Source organism: Lycorma delicatula, chromosome 4 (genome assembly GCF_047948215.1).
Source record: "Lycorma delicatula isolate Av1 chromosome 4, ASM4794821v1, whole genome shotgun sequence".
NCBI classification, from domain to species: domain Eukaryota; kingdom Metazoa; phylum Arthropoda; class Insecta; order Hemiptera; family Fulgoridae; genus Lycorma; species Lycorma delicatula.
This window is the reverse complement of record NC_134458.1, coordinates 180,783,942-180,800,821: the sequence shown is the minus strand read 5'-3', so window position 1 is coordinate 180,800,821 and position 16,880 is coordinate 180,783,942. Positions and strand designations below refer to the sequence as shown.

Below are 16,880 nucleotides of genomic sequence, written 5' to 3'. Positions count from 1 at the left end.
AACATTAAAGATGTTCACCTTACGAATTGCTAATTAAGAATGAAAATTATTGCATGCTACAGTAATGAGAAAAGAATAATCAGCTGATGGCGAGAGCCAGCTGGTCAAGCGATCATAGAGGCATAACGCCCTAGTGAATAATAAGAAAATTAACACTACCATCTTACAAAGTTTTAAGTTGAATAGTAGTTCTTAACAATTATAAAAAAATTTCAATATAAACAAATCAGTTGTAAAGTCAAAGTCAAAAATTGGTTTTAAAGTCAAATTTCAAAGTTTTCAAAAGAAACTAAAAGTCAGAAAACCGGTTAATGTTTGTAGAACAGTTTTGTAATGTTCTACAAAACATTTCCTTAGACACAAGGCTGGTAACCCAGGGCAAACTGGGCAGTGATACATCATATCTTTGGAGTTGTTTTTACTTGCTGTACCCTACATTTATTTTTGGGTACCTTCATCTGTCCTTTATATGGGAAAACTTTTGTGATATTTTGCAGGATAGCAGTACTTTTTAAAATCGTATAAAGTATCAGTACTCCAATAATCAGACAGTTGTCATTCGATCCCATATGAAAAAGCAGTGCAGTAAATGTTAAAAATTCCTCATATGTGAGAGGTATCCATTTTTTTTATTCTGGTGTATGCTAATTTTGTAATAAAAGAACTTGTTTATTTGTCTCCGTCACTATAAAATTAGTTATTTTGTTTGTAAAAAAGCAAGTCAAAGAAGTGTCTGAGGTAACTTACAGTAGGTAAAATTTTCAAGCCAGGTAAGTTAGTGCGATTCTCTATTGAATTCAGGTCGGTCTCTGTGCCAGTTTTTGTCTGTGTGTTGTGTTGTTGTCAGTGTGTTGTGTTGTTGTCAGTGTGTTGTGTTGTTGTCAGTGCTGTAGTGTTGTTGTCAGTGCTGTAGTGTTGTTGTCAGTGCTGTAGTGTTTTTTTTTTGGGTAGAAGTGGAAGTTGGACAAGCTGAAACAGGGTGGTCTGAGGGTGTGCTGGTGTTGTGGGTCGTCGATGGCTTCCACATCATCATCATCACCACCACTTTCTAAGTTGTCAGGTTCTCCTGACCATTCATCGAAAGAGAGAGAAATATTATCATTTTCTTAGTTCTTCAGCGCTTCGAATTATATTTTTCATTATTCACTCTCCTTTTTCAGTCGAGGTTGAAGTTGTATCTCCTGATGTCAATGGTACTGGCTCAAATGGCGGTGAATTTTGCATTTTGGAATGAGATCTCTTAACCCTCTTTGTGTATGGGGCATCATAAAACAAATAAAAATTATTTATAAATGTCATCACCATTGAGTATTATTTTTCATGTTATACAGTAACATATTTTTTTGTAGTTTCTGCAAACATGAAACATACTTGAGATAAATTTTTCTATTTCTGTACACTTTTGAAAATATTAAATAAACGTCATTATATAGCACATGTGATAAATAGTATCACAGTAAAATAGTTTGAATCAAGTATATCAAAAATATTTGAAAATATAACGTGTAATTAGAAATAAACTATAAACAATTTGACTGGATTTTTTTTAATAATTTTATTGCGTTTCAATTTTCTAAATTTTCTTATTACACAAATAATAATAAATCAAAAATTCATTAAATTTAAAAGTATTGAAACAGTGTTTTATGTAAAAAATGGTAATAGTTAAAACAAACTGAAAAAAAGTATTTCAAAAGAAAAAAGTAAGTTAATACAATACAGGAAAAATCAAGAGTAAAAACATGGTGTAGCAATTAGTCAGATTTTTAAATATAAAATTATTGTAAAATTAATAAAAAGACAGAAAATTATGTTAGAAAGTAATACAGAAATAATGAGGAGAATAAATACTACATATTGTCAAAAAAAGATTATAACACCTGATAAGTTGGTTAACTTGTATTTAAATCTCATTGTGTCTTGAAATTAGATTAAATTTAAAATTCTTGAATAATTTTTAGTATACTTAAAAAAACATTTAAATTAAAAATGCATAAAAAAAATCAGCAAAAAGGTTGTATAAAAGTTACTGCAAAACACATAGACCACTGCTATGTGTAAAGAAAACCTTACTGAATGACTATAAGCGAGTGCAAACCTTGTAAAAATGACAGTAAGTGAATATGCGCATAAAAAAGGACAATGATGGTAGTCCACAGTTGCCCTGTAAAATCAGTGTGGATGAAGATGGTAGTCCACAGTGCATGATGTGTTAAATGAGGGGATTGAATTAATACTCGTACTTGTAAAACCTTCACTTAGGTCACAGCTAATGTCACAGTTTACCCTAGTGGTGATGTTCATCACTGCTGTGATTAAACAAAGTAGGATGTACCTATATTTTAATTTTTTGTGTGAAATTAAGCTAAGTCCATTCACCAAAATGATTATTGATAGAGTTAATGCTACCATGAATTGTAATTTTAATATACAAAACAGTTAAAAAATAATTACTTTCATTTTTTAAATTTAGAATTATTATTTATATTAAAGCTAATATTTTTCTAGACTGTATGTGCACGAGTGGGTTTTGTGCTCTAGTTCGGATCTATCTATTACATTAAGACAAATACTATTGTTTGGTAATTGTTAAGTCTTATTTAATTGTTTTATTTCTTGTAAAATATGTTCTTTTTATGTTCTATATGCTGGTTTAAATTAAATTTTTTTCATTTAACATAATTATACATGAATGACGTGGAGTTTATTTAAGCATTATTATTATTATTTTTCAGTTCATCAGATAGCAGTTCTAGATCATCCAGTGGTTCTAGTTCATCTCATAGTTCCAGTTCTGGTTCCAGTTCACGATCAAGTTCTTCCTCTAGCAGTTCAAGCTCCAGCGATTCATCTGTTGCCAGGGCCAAAGCAAAACGCAAGTAAGTACCTTAGTTTTCTTTTTTTTCTTATGTCTATCGTTTTTTAAGTTAAAAAAATAATTACCTTCATTTTTAAAATTTAGGATTTTTTATATTTATATTAACGTTACTATTTTTTCTAGATCGTATGTTCATTTTTACACTAGTGCAGATCTATCTATTAGTTAACTATTGTCTGCCTTATTCAAATGAATATTAAATGCTTATATACTATCAATGAGTGTCAATTCTTTCATCAAAAATTTCTGTATGTTGCTGCTTGGCTAATCATGTTTAAGAGTATTTCTGTTTGATAGTTTTTAAAAACATTTCATTAGTTTCACTAGTAGTGATGATTACAAAGTTACATTAAAATGATATTAAGATGTCTAATTATAACTCTGTACTTCAACTTTTGTTATAATATTCTGATGTGGATTATTGCCAGGTACAGTGGTACTTTAAAACTTTTATAAACCGATTTTTGGTGGTTAGTATATTATATCTTTATTTTTAATAACAGTTTCTATAAGATTTGGTTATATGGTGGCAATTATAGATTTAATACTTTAAAAATTTCACCTTTTCCAAAAAAATTTATTTTAAGAAAAATTTCATTATATACAAGTTCATTGTACAATGGTTAAACTATATATGCTTTAGTAAGTAAGAATGATTACTAGTGTATTAATTTCCATTTTTTTTTTTTTTTTTAGACCTGGAAGTCCCAGTCGTAGCCGATCACCTGAGGTCAAGAAAGTAAAGGAGAAAGAAAAGGAAAAGGAAAAGGATAGACGTGGTGGTGATAAGAAACCAGAAAAAACAGCAAGACTTCCACAAAAACGATCTAGGTAATTTAAATATTCACTTTATTCTTGATACACCATATACATTGAAATCTTGCTACATTTATTAAAAATTATTAAATTGGTTAGCATAGTGTAAGTGTGTGCATATATGTGTGTTTTGATGTTTTCTTTTGTAAATTTAAGTACCTTTTGTGAAATAGATAGAAAATATTATGTATAACAATAGCAGTATATGTAATGGTTAGTGGCCTTTTAGGAAATTCTTGATTTTTTCTTATTTTTATTTTTTGAAATTTGTATATTCATATTATAACAGCATATGGTGGTCAGGAGTTGTTGGGTTAGGAAGCCTGGCTTTACCAGACATGCACTTCATCCATTTTGATATGCAGCAACCAGACAGGAATCAAGATTTCCTGAGTCAGTTCTCTCACAGGCAGCGTCCCACTACAAACCAAGGATTCAGTGATTTTTCAAGTCCTGGTATCCTCAGTGTACAAAACCTAGTTTAGTCAGACCTCAGATATAATATATATAAAGGAAGAAGTCGAGAGTAAGGCAAAAAGGATAATCTAATGTAGTGGGTAGATCTGGATAATTACTACATCTAGCTCAGTATTCAATGATTAGGAGTGTACCAACCACATCGGGAGATTTTTCATAAGCAGTACATTTTTTTTTATATTAACGTCTTGAATTGTTTGATTTTTATATGAAAATGATTAAATTGGTTTATATAAATGCAAAATTAAAAATTTACAAACCGTGAATTTTTTATTTAGATCTTTTTATTTGCTGTCTTGTTTTCTCAGAAGAATTTTTGCTAAATGTAAAATTTGACTAATTGTCTTGTGATCATGACAATTTATTACAATATACTCTTTGAGGATTGCAATAACTATTTTATTTCATCCATCACTTCCTGCATCCTCTTGAGAGATTCTTTGGAAATTTCTGAGCAGGAGATCAAGTTAGAAATAATGGAGCAAATTGTTACAGAAGAACAATGTGGAAAAGAAGAAGCATGAGGAATGTAATAGATTTCATAATAGTTATTGGTGAGAGCTATATGGAAAGAGAGGGTTGTTCATTTTATATATATAAAAAACATATTTGATTGTATCAAATGAAATAAAAAGATAGAAATATAAAAAGCCAAAGAGAAGATTGAAAAGATTAATTAAAAAATTGTACATGAATCAGAAAATGACTTTGAAAAAGGGCCACGTTTAAATGCCATGGTCCAAACAGATCAATATATGTATGTACGTTTGTATGTAATATTATATACAGATAAATATAAATGTCATAGTCTAACTTACGATATTTCGTCCAAACGAAACTAACAGGAGTCACACCTTTCATATGTATGTATATATGTTGAAAGTATGATAAAGATTGATGGTGAAAAAATTGATATTACATTAAGGAAAATAAATTGTATAATATTTGCAGATGACATGGTGTTTTTGGGGATGAAGCATAGAGTTGTATTTCTGTAGGGATGTGAAGAAACATGAACACAAAGAAAAAGGGGAGAAAGGCTGTCAGCATTTTAAATGTAGACAGAGGTGGTTAGAGCAAATTAAATGGATGTACAGAGTAAAACAAAAAGATGTACCAAAAACAGTAATTCAATAAAGGTAAGCTAATTCTGCAAGGCATATCATTGAAGGAGAACGATTGATTTAAACTGCTTTTAGGATATCATTCACAATAGGTTATATTTAATTATTTCTCTCTGTAAACATATTCTAATCTCTTTGTGAGAGAAATTGTTTCTGTGACTTCACAAATATAGCTGAAATTCCTAAAATGGTTAAAAATTGGATTATAGATTATGTATTACACTTTTTTAGATAATTCAATTATGCTATGATACAGATTGGAGGAGTCAAATTTTGTTACACTGCAGCCATGAAATACTTATGTATATATAAAATCATTAATTTTAAGAAAATAATTTTCTCATTTTTTTAAAGTATATATAATAATTACTTTCTGTTTCAGATCTCAAAGTCCAAAAAGAAAACGGAAAGAAAGATCACCGACACCTAGACCTGTTCGTATACATATTGGGCGCTTAACTCGTAATGTTACAAAGGATCATATTGTTGAAATATTTTCTACTTATGGCACTATTAAAATGGTAGAATTCCCGCCTGATCGACTTCATCCGCCATCTGGTCGTGGTTATGCTTATGTCGAGTTTGAAACAGCTGATCAGGCTGAAAATGCTATGAAACATATGGATGGAGGTTTGTAATAAGTTTTTGTGTTTGATTAGAAATCATTACCTACTTTGTGTCTCTTACATATATTAACAAATGAAGTATAGTTTTAAGTAGTATATTTTGAACCTCCACATGCCAAAGTGTTAATAAATAATTACTGGCTATAGTAAGGTACATCTTGTTATTCGGGATTATATTGGTGTTTGTTTACATTAGTTTCATCTTCAAGTTGTAGAAATAAATTATGTTACAATCTGGGTCAAGGCAAGATATAAACACATTTAGTGTTCTCGATCTGGTGTACACTAAAAGTAAAGGGTAACAACTTTGATATGCTGCTACCACTTATTAAAGCATGCATTTGTTGTAATATTTATCTAAGGTTGTAGTGATGTTATGCTTACTGTGAGGGACATATTTATTACAGCACTTGAAACAATTCATAATTACGCAGGGTAGGTGAATTAACTATCCTGATGTGCTAGTATAATGTAGTAGTATATTTATAATGAGTAGAGCATTACATGGACGCATTCCTACATGTTTTTTTTATTTATTTGTATTATAAGATACAAATAAAAAGATGTATCATGTATTATAAGATACATTTGTATTAAAAAGTATAACAACTGGGATATAAGTATACTTTATTAAAAGATTGCAGTATAACTTTTATTTTATTTATTTGTTTATTCACTTCTATTTAAACATTTTTTATTCTCTAAAAATGGAAAATTGAAAAAATAATCCAAATTGCAAAAGAAAAGTGACTGCTTTTTGAAAATGAGTGTAATTTTTAACATTTGGCACTCTCAATTTTACAATTTAGGAATGTATTCTCTTTTTAGAGAAAGTACTCCCCTCCCTTATTCACACACTTTTTCCAGTAGTGTTTCCAGTTTGCAAAGCAGTCCTGGATAGCTTCATTTGATATGGTGTTTAAGGTTTGTGACAAATTTGCTTTAATATCATCAATAGTCTCAAACAGCATCTGTTCATCACTGATTTTAATTTCAGAAAAATAAGAAAAAATTGTAAGAAGCCGGTCTAGCAAGGAGGGAGGACAGTCATCTGCTTTTTGGCACAGAACTGATGAAATGACATAGCTGAGTGTATGGGCGCATTGTCATGGTGAAGGAACCATGAGTTGTCTCACTACAACTCTGGTCTCTTTTTGCAGAGTTTTTCACATAGCCATTGTAAAACAATAGTTACGCATGGTTTGCTGTTTCATCTTGAGGCAAGAACTCAAAATGCACTAGTCCATTAAAATCAAAAATAAAAAATAAAAAGAATAGAGATTATCACTGTGACATTAGATTGTGACTTATGTGCTTTCTTGGAGGAGATCCTTTGCCAATCCATTGTGATGATTGAACTTTTGTCTCAATGTCGTAGGTGCAAACCCAGCTTTTGTCTCCCATTATGATTCCTTTGCATGAATGTTTCATTGTCATTGGCTTGTTCAAGAAGTTGCCGACAAATATCCGTTCGATGTTCTTTCTGCTATTTGGTCATCAAACAGGAGCAAACTTAGCTGCAATTCGATCCATGTTCAATTTTCAATTTTTCAGTCAAAATCCCGGCATGATCCATGAGATTCTGATCTCTTCTGCAAGTTCTCTGACAGTCGATCAGTGATTCGCTTGCTCATTGTTGATTCAACATTGTTGTCATCAGTTTAAGTCAAGGGTCATCTTCAGCTGACTGATGACCAATTTTAAATTATGAAAATTAGTTAGAAGCAATTTTTTTGTGTAAAACTGGAGAAAACTTTCACAGAAATGTTTCAGTTTTTTAAACAAGTTTACAAAGATGATGCTCTGGCTGATACGTAGTGTTATTATTGGTTTTCATGATTTAAAAGTGGTCGTTAGTCAGCTGAAGATGATGTAACATTGTGTATGACCCAGAGCATCATCTTCATAAGCTTGTTTCAAAAATTGAAACGTTTATATGAAAGTTTTCCCCAGTTTTACACAAAATTTTACATTGTATCGTTGTTCCAAAAAAGTGCACATTACAAAAATTGCTACTATTATTAACATTTTCCACTACTAAAATTGCTATTAACATTTAAACACGTTTGCATAATCTTCTCTGTTACCACATGTTCTTGGATTTGTTGATATCTTGTTTAGTTTTCGTGTTATTGTTATTTGAGTGCAATAAGACGAAAACTTAACAAGATAACAAATCCAAGAACACGTGGTTACAGAGGAGATTATGCAGAACACAAGCTGCCAACCACACGTTACTAAATATTTTTGTTGGCGTGTAATTAAAAATGGTTTGTTTATTTTCTGAACAGACATTGTATAAGAATTTTATTATCAAAACCTTGCTGTTTCCAAAATTTAATTTAAAATGTTGCAGCTGTCATTAAATTGTTGTGACAGCAAAAATGTAGCACTTATGTAAATAAAGACATAAGTTTCTTTCAGTTTACACAAGGTGTGTTTGATCTTCTCTCTGTATAGCATGCATAATTTTTATGTTAATTTTTTGCATTGTTTTGGATCTATCTTTGGTATATGTAGTTTGTTAAGGATTCATAAAAAAATATTTTTTTAAACATGATTAACATATGTTGAAATATAGACAATCTATAGAAATATAGACACACCATCTCCATCTGTATCATATTGAAAATATTTGTTCACTTTATAAGCAGTTCTACAATCTCAGACTCCAGAATTTTTTGTTAGTATGCGATTACAAATTGAGTACAGACTACATAAGATTTGATTGATTTTGTTTGCGTACTCATAAAATTATAATGAGTGATTAATTGAATTTCTGTAAAGCGATTTCTTTCTGATGATCAATTCAAATAGTATTAATAGGTCTAATGTTTTAATTTCAGTCGTATTTGTTACTATAAAGAAATTTGTTTCAAACATTTTATTTTTGGGGATGGGAAAAACAATCTTTTTGAAAGTGTTTTATATCAGGGTTGTGTTTATTTTAAAAAAATCTTTTATGGTAGGTTTGGCACTTGGAAAAAATGCTCCAAAAACGTGTAAAATTTGTTTTTTTGTTGTTTTTAAAACGTAATTGACATTTTTATTGTCGTTAAATGAGTTTTTGACAAAATTAGTTAAGAAAGAGTATGTGTAAATTTGGCAAACTATATCTACCAATAAAAAAAAAATTATTGTCGTTAAATGAGTTTTTGACAAAATTAGTTAAGAAAGAGTATGTGTAAATTTGGCAAACTATATCTACCAATAAAAAAAATTTATGTCTCATTTATGTCTTTTTTTATTTATGTCTCATTTTAATTATTACATCTTTCAAGAATGTGTTTGAAAAAATTGCAGTTGTGTTTGTAAAAATATTTGATTATTCATGTAAAGTGCTTGTACGTCTCTGATGGACATAGTAGCTTTTTCATTTTGAAATGATATATGGTGTGGAATAGATCATCATGGCACTTCAAAAGAAACAAAAAAAGATAAGTTATGAAAAACAATTACATCATAGCCTGTAGGCTGTAGTGTGCAAATACTGATAGAATTTTTGTGGTCTTCAGTCATTTGACTGGTTTGATGCAGCTCTCAAAGATTCTCTATCTATTTCCAGTCGTTTCATTTCAGTATACCACCCCATACATCCTACATCTCTAACAATTTGTTTTATATATTCAAAACCTTGCCTGCCTGGACAATTTTTCCATCTACCTGTGAATTTCGTGTTCTTTATGTAAGTTTGTAATTATTTATATGTGTAAATATCCCTTAGTATTGAGCTGTTATCGTTACTGATGGTCAGATAGATATGTTATTGTATAGTATATAACGTTTCTGGTATATACATGACAGCTTATAGTGTATCAATTTTTTCAGGACAAATAGATGGTCAGGAAATTACATGTGCTCCTGTACTTCTGCCTAAAGTTCGACCTATGCGTCGCAGTCCAATTAGACGTCCTCCACCTCGCTGGATTAATAGATCACCACCACCACGATATCGACGCCGCACACCTCCACCACCACGTCGACGTTCACCACCTCCTCCTCGTAGGCGACATTCACCTCCACCTCCAAGGCGGCGTAGATACAGTCGATCATCTTCCAGCAGTTCACGTTGAAAGGTTCAGATTGTCATTTAAGAATATAAACTTTTTCTTACCAGAGAAAACTTTATTATGTTGTTCTTGTATAGTGGGATACAGTTTTATTTTATTCTTAAATATATAGTTCTCACTTTATCTGCTACTATTCTTTCTTTTTTTTTTTTTTTTTATAAAAAAAAATATTAACAAAAATCCAATTAATCCTTTTTAAGTTAGCAAAAATATATGTTTATTGTGAAGTGTATATGAATCTTCTTTGTTAGTATTTACAGTATGCATAGGGAAGGTGTATGATTGAAAACTTCAGTGTGACATTTCATATTAGAAGCTGTGCTTAACACATGCATTTTAATTGTGAACATTTTCATTAGTGTGCTACACTCAATATTAGATACATTTTTTTACATTTTAAATTTTATTTTTTGTGTATTATTTGTGTTTATAATTTTCATAGATTTATGTATAATAGTTAGTGTTAATCTTTATTGTATGTATGGTATTTAACGACTCTTCTTTGAATCATAAGTTACTGTGTGTGAAATAATTGAATATCTTAACTGTAAAAAGTGACATAATACATTTTTGTTAAGTTGCATTACACTTCCAATTATGAATTTGTGTTTTCTTGAACTTGCTGTTAAATAATTTTTTTTTATATAATTAACTGAATATTCTCTTATTCAAATTTGTTTATGATAAATTATAAAAATAAATTATCAATGTTGTATTCCTGCTTATATATTAACTATTGTTTTGTCATACTTCTTATTTTATTTATAAAATAAAAACATTACTAATTGACTTGACAAGAAATATTTTTACAAACCAAAAATTGTTTCTTTAAAATGTTGCAAAGGATTAATTAATGCCAACATTCTAAAAAAAAAGACCTTAATTAGGAATTTTGACAACATTTTCAAAATTTTGTGTAATATTTTTGCAAGAATTGCAAATTTCATGTTTTTTTTCAGTATAAACTTGTCTATTTCCATTCAGCAAAGATGAAATCTAAATTACAACCATATCACATCATTGCAATTTCATAAAATTTTGTAGCTAGTTATTAAAGTTTTCTTAAAACCTTGTTTTTCCTGATTTTATTCATATGTAATACCTTATAGCATTATCATTTATGTAATTGAATGTATTCACATACTAAGTTATAGGATACTTTTCAGTATAATGAGCTACTTTTTCCCTTTTACTGTTTGACCTACCTGATATATATTGGGAAATCCTGAATCAATTCAGGATTGATTGCTATTCCTGCCAGAATCATCTGATGATTACTGTGTATTTTTATATAATTTATCTATGGGATTTATATAAAATTAATTTTCCCTTTATGTAACTTACAGAAATAAAAGTAGAGCATGATTGCAGCAGATCCGCTATGGGTTGTTTACATAAGGCGTTTTTGAGCCTAGGTAAGTTTGCATTCAGTATGATTTTTTTTCATCATATTTCTTATGCTAGTTTAATGTATCAGTAGTAGAAGTAGTTAATTTTAAAGCTAATAGTAATGGTAGAAAAACATCTGGTTTTGCCAATCTGATGTTAGTATCTTATCAGTAAAAATTTGGAAGTCAGTGTATATGACTGAAGGCTGTGAAGAGCTAAAGCAGCTGTCGTGTATATGGGATATTCTTTAAAAAATTAATTAAATTTATATTGAAAGATTAAAACTGTTAATAAACGGTTGAAGTACCTGATATTTTTTTGTTTTTGTTTTTCAACTAGTTCTTTGATACTGGATATCAGGTTTTATGATGTGCTGTTACAAACAAAAAATATTAAACTAGTTTCTTAAAATATTGATGGGCTGTTTTAAACAAAAACTAGAACTATTGTTGGATACTTTTAATGTTTAAGTGCAAAGAATTTGGAAGTTAATACTTTCAAGAAAAATCTGAACATATTCCAGTAAACTTGAAGCATCTCTCTTAAATAATTAAAGAAAAAAAAATAATTTTCTAATTAGTTTACTCAGTGCTGAAATTTTATTGTAGTTTTATATACTAATTATATTTTATTTTTACTAAGTTTTATACATACACTCAAAACAATTATGTCCACTTTCTTTCTGTGAAATTGTGGTCACTACAATTTTACAAGTAAGAAAGACATTTCTGAGTAAATTATATGTGATACGAGATATGATGCGTGTTTTTAAAGTAAGGTTGTTTTGTTTCTGCTACCTGCACACAAGATGTAAACAGATAGCAGTTGCGTAGTTCAGTTATTTCAATTAACAGTCAGCTATTACAAATAACAGTTTACTCATTTTGTTATTAATAGTTTATATTCATCCATTCATAATCAGTTTTACAGCTTATGATGCTGCCAAGTGCAGAGTATGAGGATTAAAACAATTCTTTGGCTGAATTTCACAGGCAAATTATGTTTACAGCCTGAATATTATGAGTGATGCTGAAGTAAGATGGTGATACCATTAATTTCAAGAAGGAATGAACATTCATATGAAGAATGTAGTGGCCGAGTATCAATGATAATGGATAATTGATTGAAAAAGTTGACATCTGGCACTTCACCGTGTCACCATGGCTTTGTCTTTGACGTTTTATGATCTTTGATTTATGAAGTTTTGACTGAAATATTGGGCTATTAAAAGTTTTGTGACAGATGGGTGCCAAAGATAAGACCTATAAGGAAAAATGTCTTTCTGCATTGCATACATTATGAAAATGAAGGTGATGAATTATTTGAACTCATTGTTACTAGAGATGAAATCTGGGTTTTTTATTCAAACAGAGACAAAGCAGCAGTCTATGCAATGACAGCATTGTTCATCTAGATAAGAAGTTCAAATTAGAATGTTCGGTAAAGAAGCTTACAGATATTGTTTTTTGGGACAAAGAAGGTGTCTTGCTTGCCAAATTTAGTAATCACAGAACTAGCATGAATGTGATAAATATTTCAATACATTAAAAAAGCTTTGAATAACTATAAAAAAACCAATTATGTGGGATGCTATCCCATGAGATTTTGGTTTTGCATGACAATGTCCAGCCACACACATCAGATCAGGCAGTGATGCAATTGGAAAACATTTTGTTGGAAAATCTTCAATTGTCCACCCTACAACTGGACTTAGCTCACAGTGATTATCTTCTTTTTTTTCACCTTAAGCAGAGTCTTGCATCTTGGAGGTTTGATGTTATGATGAATTGAAAAATGATGCTTGGTTTAAGTCACTGGTAGCAGAATTTTTTGAAGAAATAATGAAGGAGCTATGAAAAATGAGTTGAAGCTGCTTTCAAAGTTGGAAGCAGCTTTATAGAAAAGTAATAAATACATGTAGTTTTTATGCATAAGTAATAAAATTTCTTCATATTTTTTCAATTTTGTTTTTATTTCTAAACAGATCTTACTTTAAAAACTATATAATATAACTGAAATTAATGTGTACATTTTTATTGCTTTATTTGAAATGCTGAAAGAAACTGTTAGCTCTGTGTATAATAATTGTAATTCATTTTTAGCTATTTCATAGTTTCAGCATATTAAGGCTATTTGGAAGTAACTTCTGATTTGTTATTAAAAATACACCAATTGATAAAAAGACAATTTATTTCATACATATTATTATTTTAATATGCATTAGTAATACATATTATTACTTTTATACATAATTTCAGTCCAAATTAAGGCACTTGTCATATCTGTAAATAGGTTTTTGAATACCCTTGTCATAAAACTCTGTTGCCTGTATATGGAGGATGGTTAAACAACTCCCATTTGAAACTGTTGAGTGCGTACTGCAGTATGCAAATGGGCGATGTCATGAAGAAAAATGATGACTGAACTCAGCAAACTCTATCGTTTGTTTTGTATGGCCCTACACAATTTCTTCAATGTCTCGCAGTAAGTTTCAGCATTATTTCAGTTCAGGGCTATTCAAAAATTAACTTCTAGCCTTGGTATTGCGAGGAGTTGAAAATGGTATTACTACCTGGCTTAATTCACTGGCTGCAGAGGTTTATGATGAGGGTATTCAAAAACTTATTTACAGATATGACAGTGCCTTAATTTGGATGGCAGTTATGTATAAAAGATGCATATAATTGTTTTTGATCAATTTGTGTATTTTTAATAATGAATCAGAAGTTACTTGTAATAGCTTACGGGAAAAATTTAATCACTTAATTAAATCTTGCATTAGAATGCAGTAAGATTAGAAGGGAGAAAAAAAATTTTAAACTAGCAACTAAAATGATGAATTTGTAATTGCCATCATTTTTTGCATTTATACGGATAATCAAGACAAGTAGAGTCGTTTTGTAAAACATCATTGACAAAAACATCTAACTGAATACTTGCACACTGGCTCACATAGATTGTCTTTGTAACCTCGATGCTGTCTATATATAGCTAATCATTATTTATAGATACCAAGCAATCGGACATCAGTGTGTGCATACTTTGAGGAAAATCTTACCTCTACCATGTTCTTCAAACATCCGAGGTTTTTTTTTTTATTTTACTGGGATCAACTGATTTTCTTTTTTCATAAAACGCTATTAATATAATTAATTTTGGCTTGTCATCCAAGTTAAGATTTCTTTTAAATTAAAAATATATTTTGGTCATTTGACTGATTAGAATCTACTTTATAATGTCATATCACCCTCAAATCAAATTCAGTCTGTTTCAGTTAATGAAATTAATCTACATCTTAAGAAATTAAAATATGTACATTGCGGAGATACAGTTCCTTGTTAAGGAAGCCTCTTAGTAACTTAAAATGTAGCTCCTTTATTCAAATTAAAATATATTATTGATAAATCTAGCTGGCACATATGTTTGCATCCTATATTATTATTATCATTGTATACCAATTAAACATATAAACTTTTGGCTTCTATAATACTTTTTTTTAGTACCATAGAAATATTCTCTATTTTACTAAAAGTAGTAAATTATTAGTTTCCTAGAATTGGTTATTGAACTGTATATAAATTGATGCATTAACCGATAACAGATTAATGGTGTGTAAATGAACCTTTTCGTAAACATTCTTATTTTTTAATTAGTACAAGATTTTTTTGTAATTTTCCTTCATTTTCATAGTTATTGTAATCACAAAAGGTTTTTAATTAGTGAGTTTATTTGTATATTAACTTACTGTATTTTACAAAATCGTGTAACCCCTTCCATATAAGGAATATAATGATCACAATATGCTTGTTAAAAATAATACTTCTATTTTATTTGCTTATTTAAGGGGCTGCTGTTATTCATCAATTCATGAAAATTATATTTTTTTGAAAACTGATAATGGAATACTGGTTGTTAAAAATAATGGTGCAATGATGCACCTTTGGCTTACGAACTCAAAAGTCCATATGCTAGGCATACAACATGTTATTCTTACATTACAGATAATAACTTAGTAATCCTGTGTTGTACTATTTCTATCTTTTAATCATTAAATTTTTATTTTTTCTCATTTTATCACATTGATACAGCGTTTTCTTTGGTCATTACATTTTGTTTTGATTTTACTATTTTAATTTGTTAAAATGTGGAATTTTGAAAAACCATTGATGCTTAAAGAATTACATTGCTTTTTAGAAGATGAAGATAATATTTCACAAGCAACTGCCATTGTGCATATATATTTGCCATTGTGATATATTCCATATATAGTTGATGAACTTGCTGATGAAGAAGATGATGAAATTTGCTAACTGAGACCCCTTCAACAGACACAACCGATATATCACTTACGTTTGAAATTCATTGCTTACTGAAAATGACGATGTTCAAAAATCCAGTTACAGGGAAAAAACAAAAATCTATAAACCTAAAAGAAACTGGCACTGTTGCAATTAGGCTCCCTAATTGCCTGTTAAACAGTTCCAAAGAATTCCAGAAAATGTACATTTGATGAAAAAACAAATTTCATAGTTGCTAGAAGGAATGAATGCTGTGGTGACAGTTGCCAGTAACCACAACGGCATATATTCATTATCAAATATGAAAAGATGCAGCCGAATAGAAAGGAAAGACTCCACTATTGCTCAGCCATTAATGATAGAGGTATATACTAAACGTATGGGTGGTGTTGATTCCCATGACAATGGTATTGGAAATTATAGAATTTGAGTGCGTGGAAAATAATAATGTTGTTGGTCATTGTTTACAAATGATGTCGATTCTATTATAATAAATTCATGGAAAATATACAAACTTGCAAGTAATAGTATGATCAGTCAAATTGATTTTAGGTCTTACCTTGTATTGTCAACTGATAAAGAGTGAAGAAATAAAAATACCACGAAGCATTGCTGAGAATAAAGAAGAAAGTAAATAATTTTCCTTCACCACCAATGGCAACCAAGGGTTGTCCATCAGAAAATGGTTTGCCAGAAGTTGTTTGATCATAAGAACAAAGATGATTAGATAGGACACGTTATTTCAGAGCAGATGGAAAAACTAGACAAAGATGTAAGCAATGAAAAAACCAAACAATTCTTTGTGTATATAATGTTCAAACATTCAAAATGTTTTCAAGAATTTCTTTCATTCACATTAAAGAAAATAAATAATTTTTTACAATAAAAAAACCAAATTAAAATAGTTTATTTCTAACTTATTTTTCTTTCAGTTTTACATTGTAATATGAATTGTTCATTAGTCTTATTATATTCTTCAGAAAATGGACATTTTTGCAATCTTTTTGCCAAAGTGCATAAATGAACCATCTTATTCCTGAGCGATTTGATTTTTTTGTTGATATGAAAATATTTCTGCTTTATATACTTAATGAATCAAATAAAGGGTTTATTTAGAAAAAAATTGACTGTTTACATCTGGCTGTTAATGGGTTCAGTACTATCCCGTTATTGGCGGTGTATTCTAATTTTTCAATGAAATT

The 16,880-nt window shown here is 29.6% G+C and overlaps 1 protein-coding gene across 2 annotated transcripts in view; it reads left to right on the top strand.

Moving 5' to 3' along the window:
• RnpS1 (RNA-binding protein S1) overlaps positions 1-10,778 on the top strand; it is a 249,379-nt gene extending 238,601 nt beyond the window's left edge. Inside the window, exons 4-7 of one of the 2 annotated variants that reach the window (XM_075364790.1) lie at positions 2,736-2,879; positions 3,575-3,709; positions 5,678-5,925; positions 9,750-10,778. In XM_075364790.1, the coding sequence (XP_075220905.1) occupies positions 2,736-2,879; positions 3,575-3,709; positions 5,678-5,925; positions 9,750-9,994 (772 nt within the window). In that variant the 3' untranslated portion in view covers positions 9,995-10,778. The remainder of the gene's footprint in view (positions 1-2,735; positions 2,880-3,574; positions 3,710-5,677; positions 5,926-9,749) is intronic. The other variant, XM_075364789.1, reaches the window with a different exon arrangement.
• Positions 10,779-16,880: the final 6,102 nt, after the last annotated feature.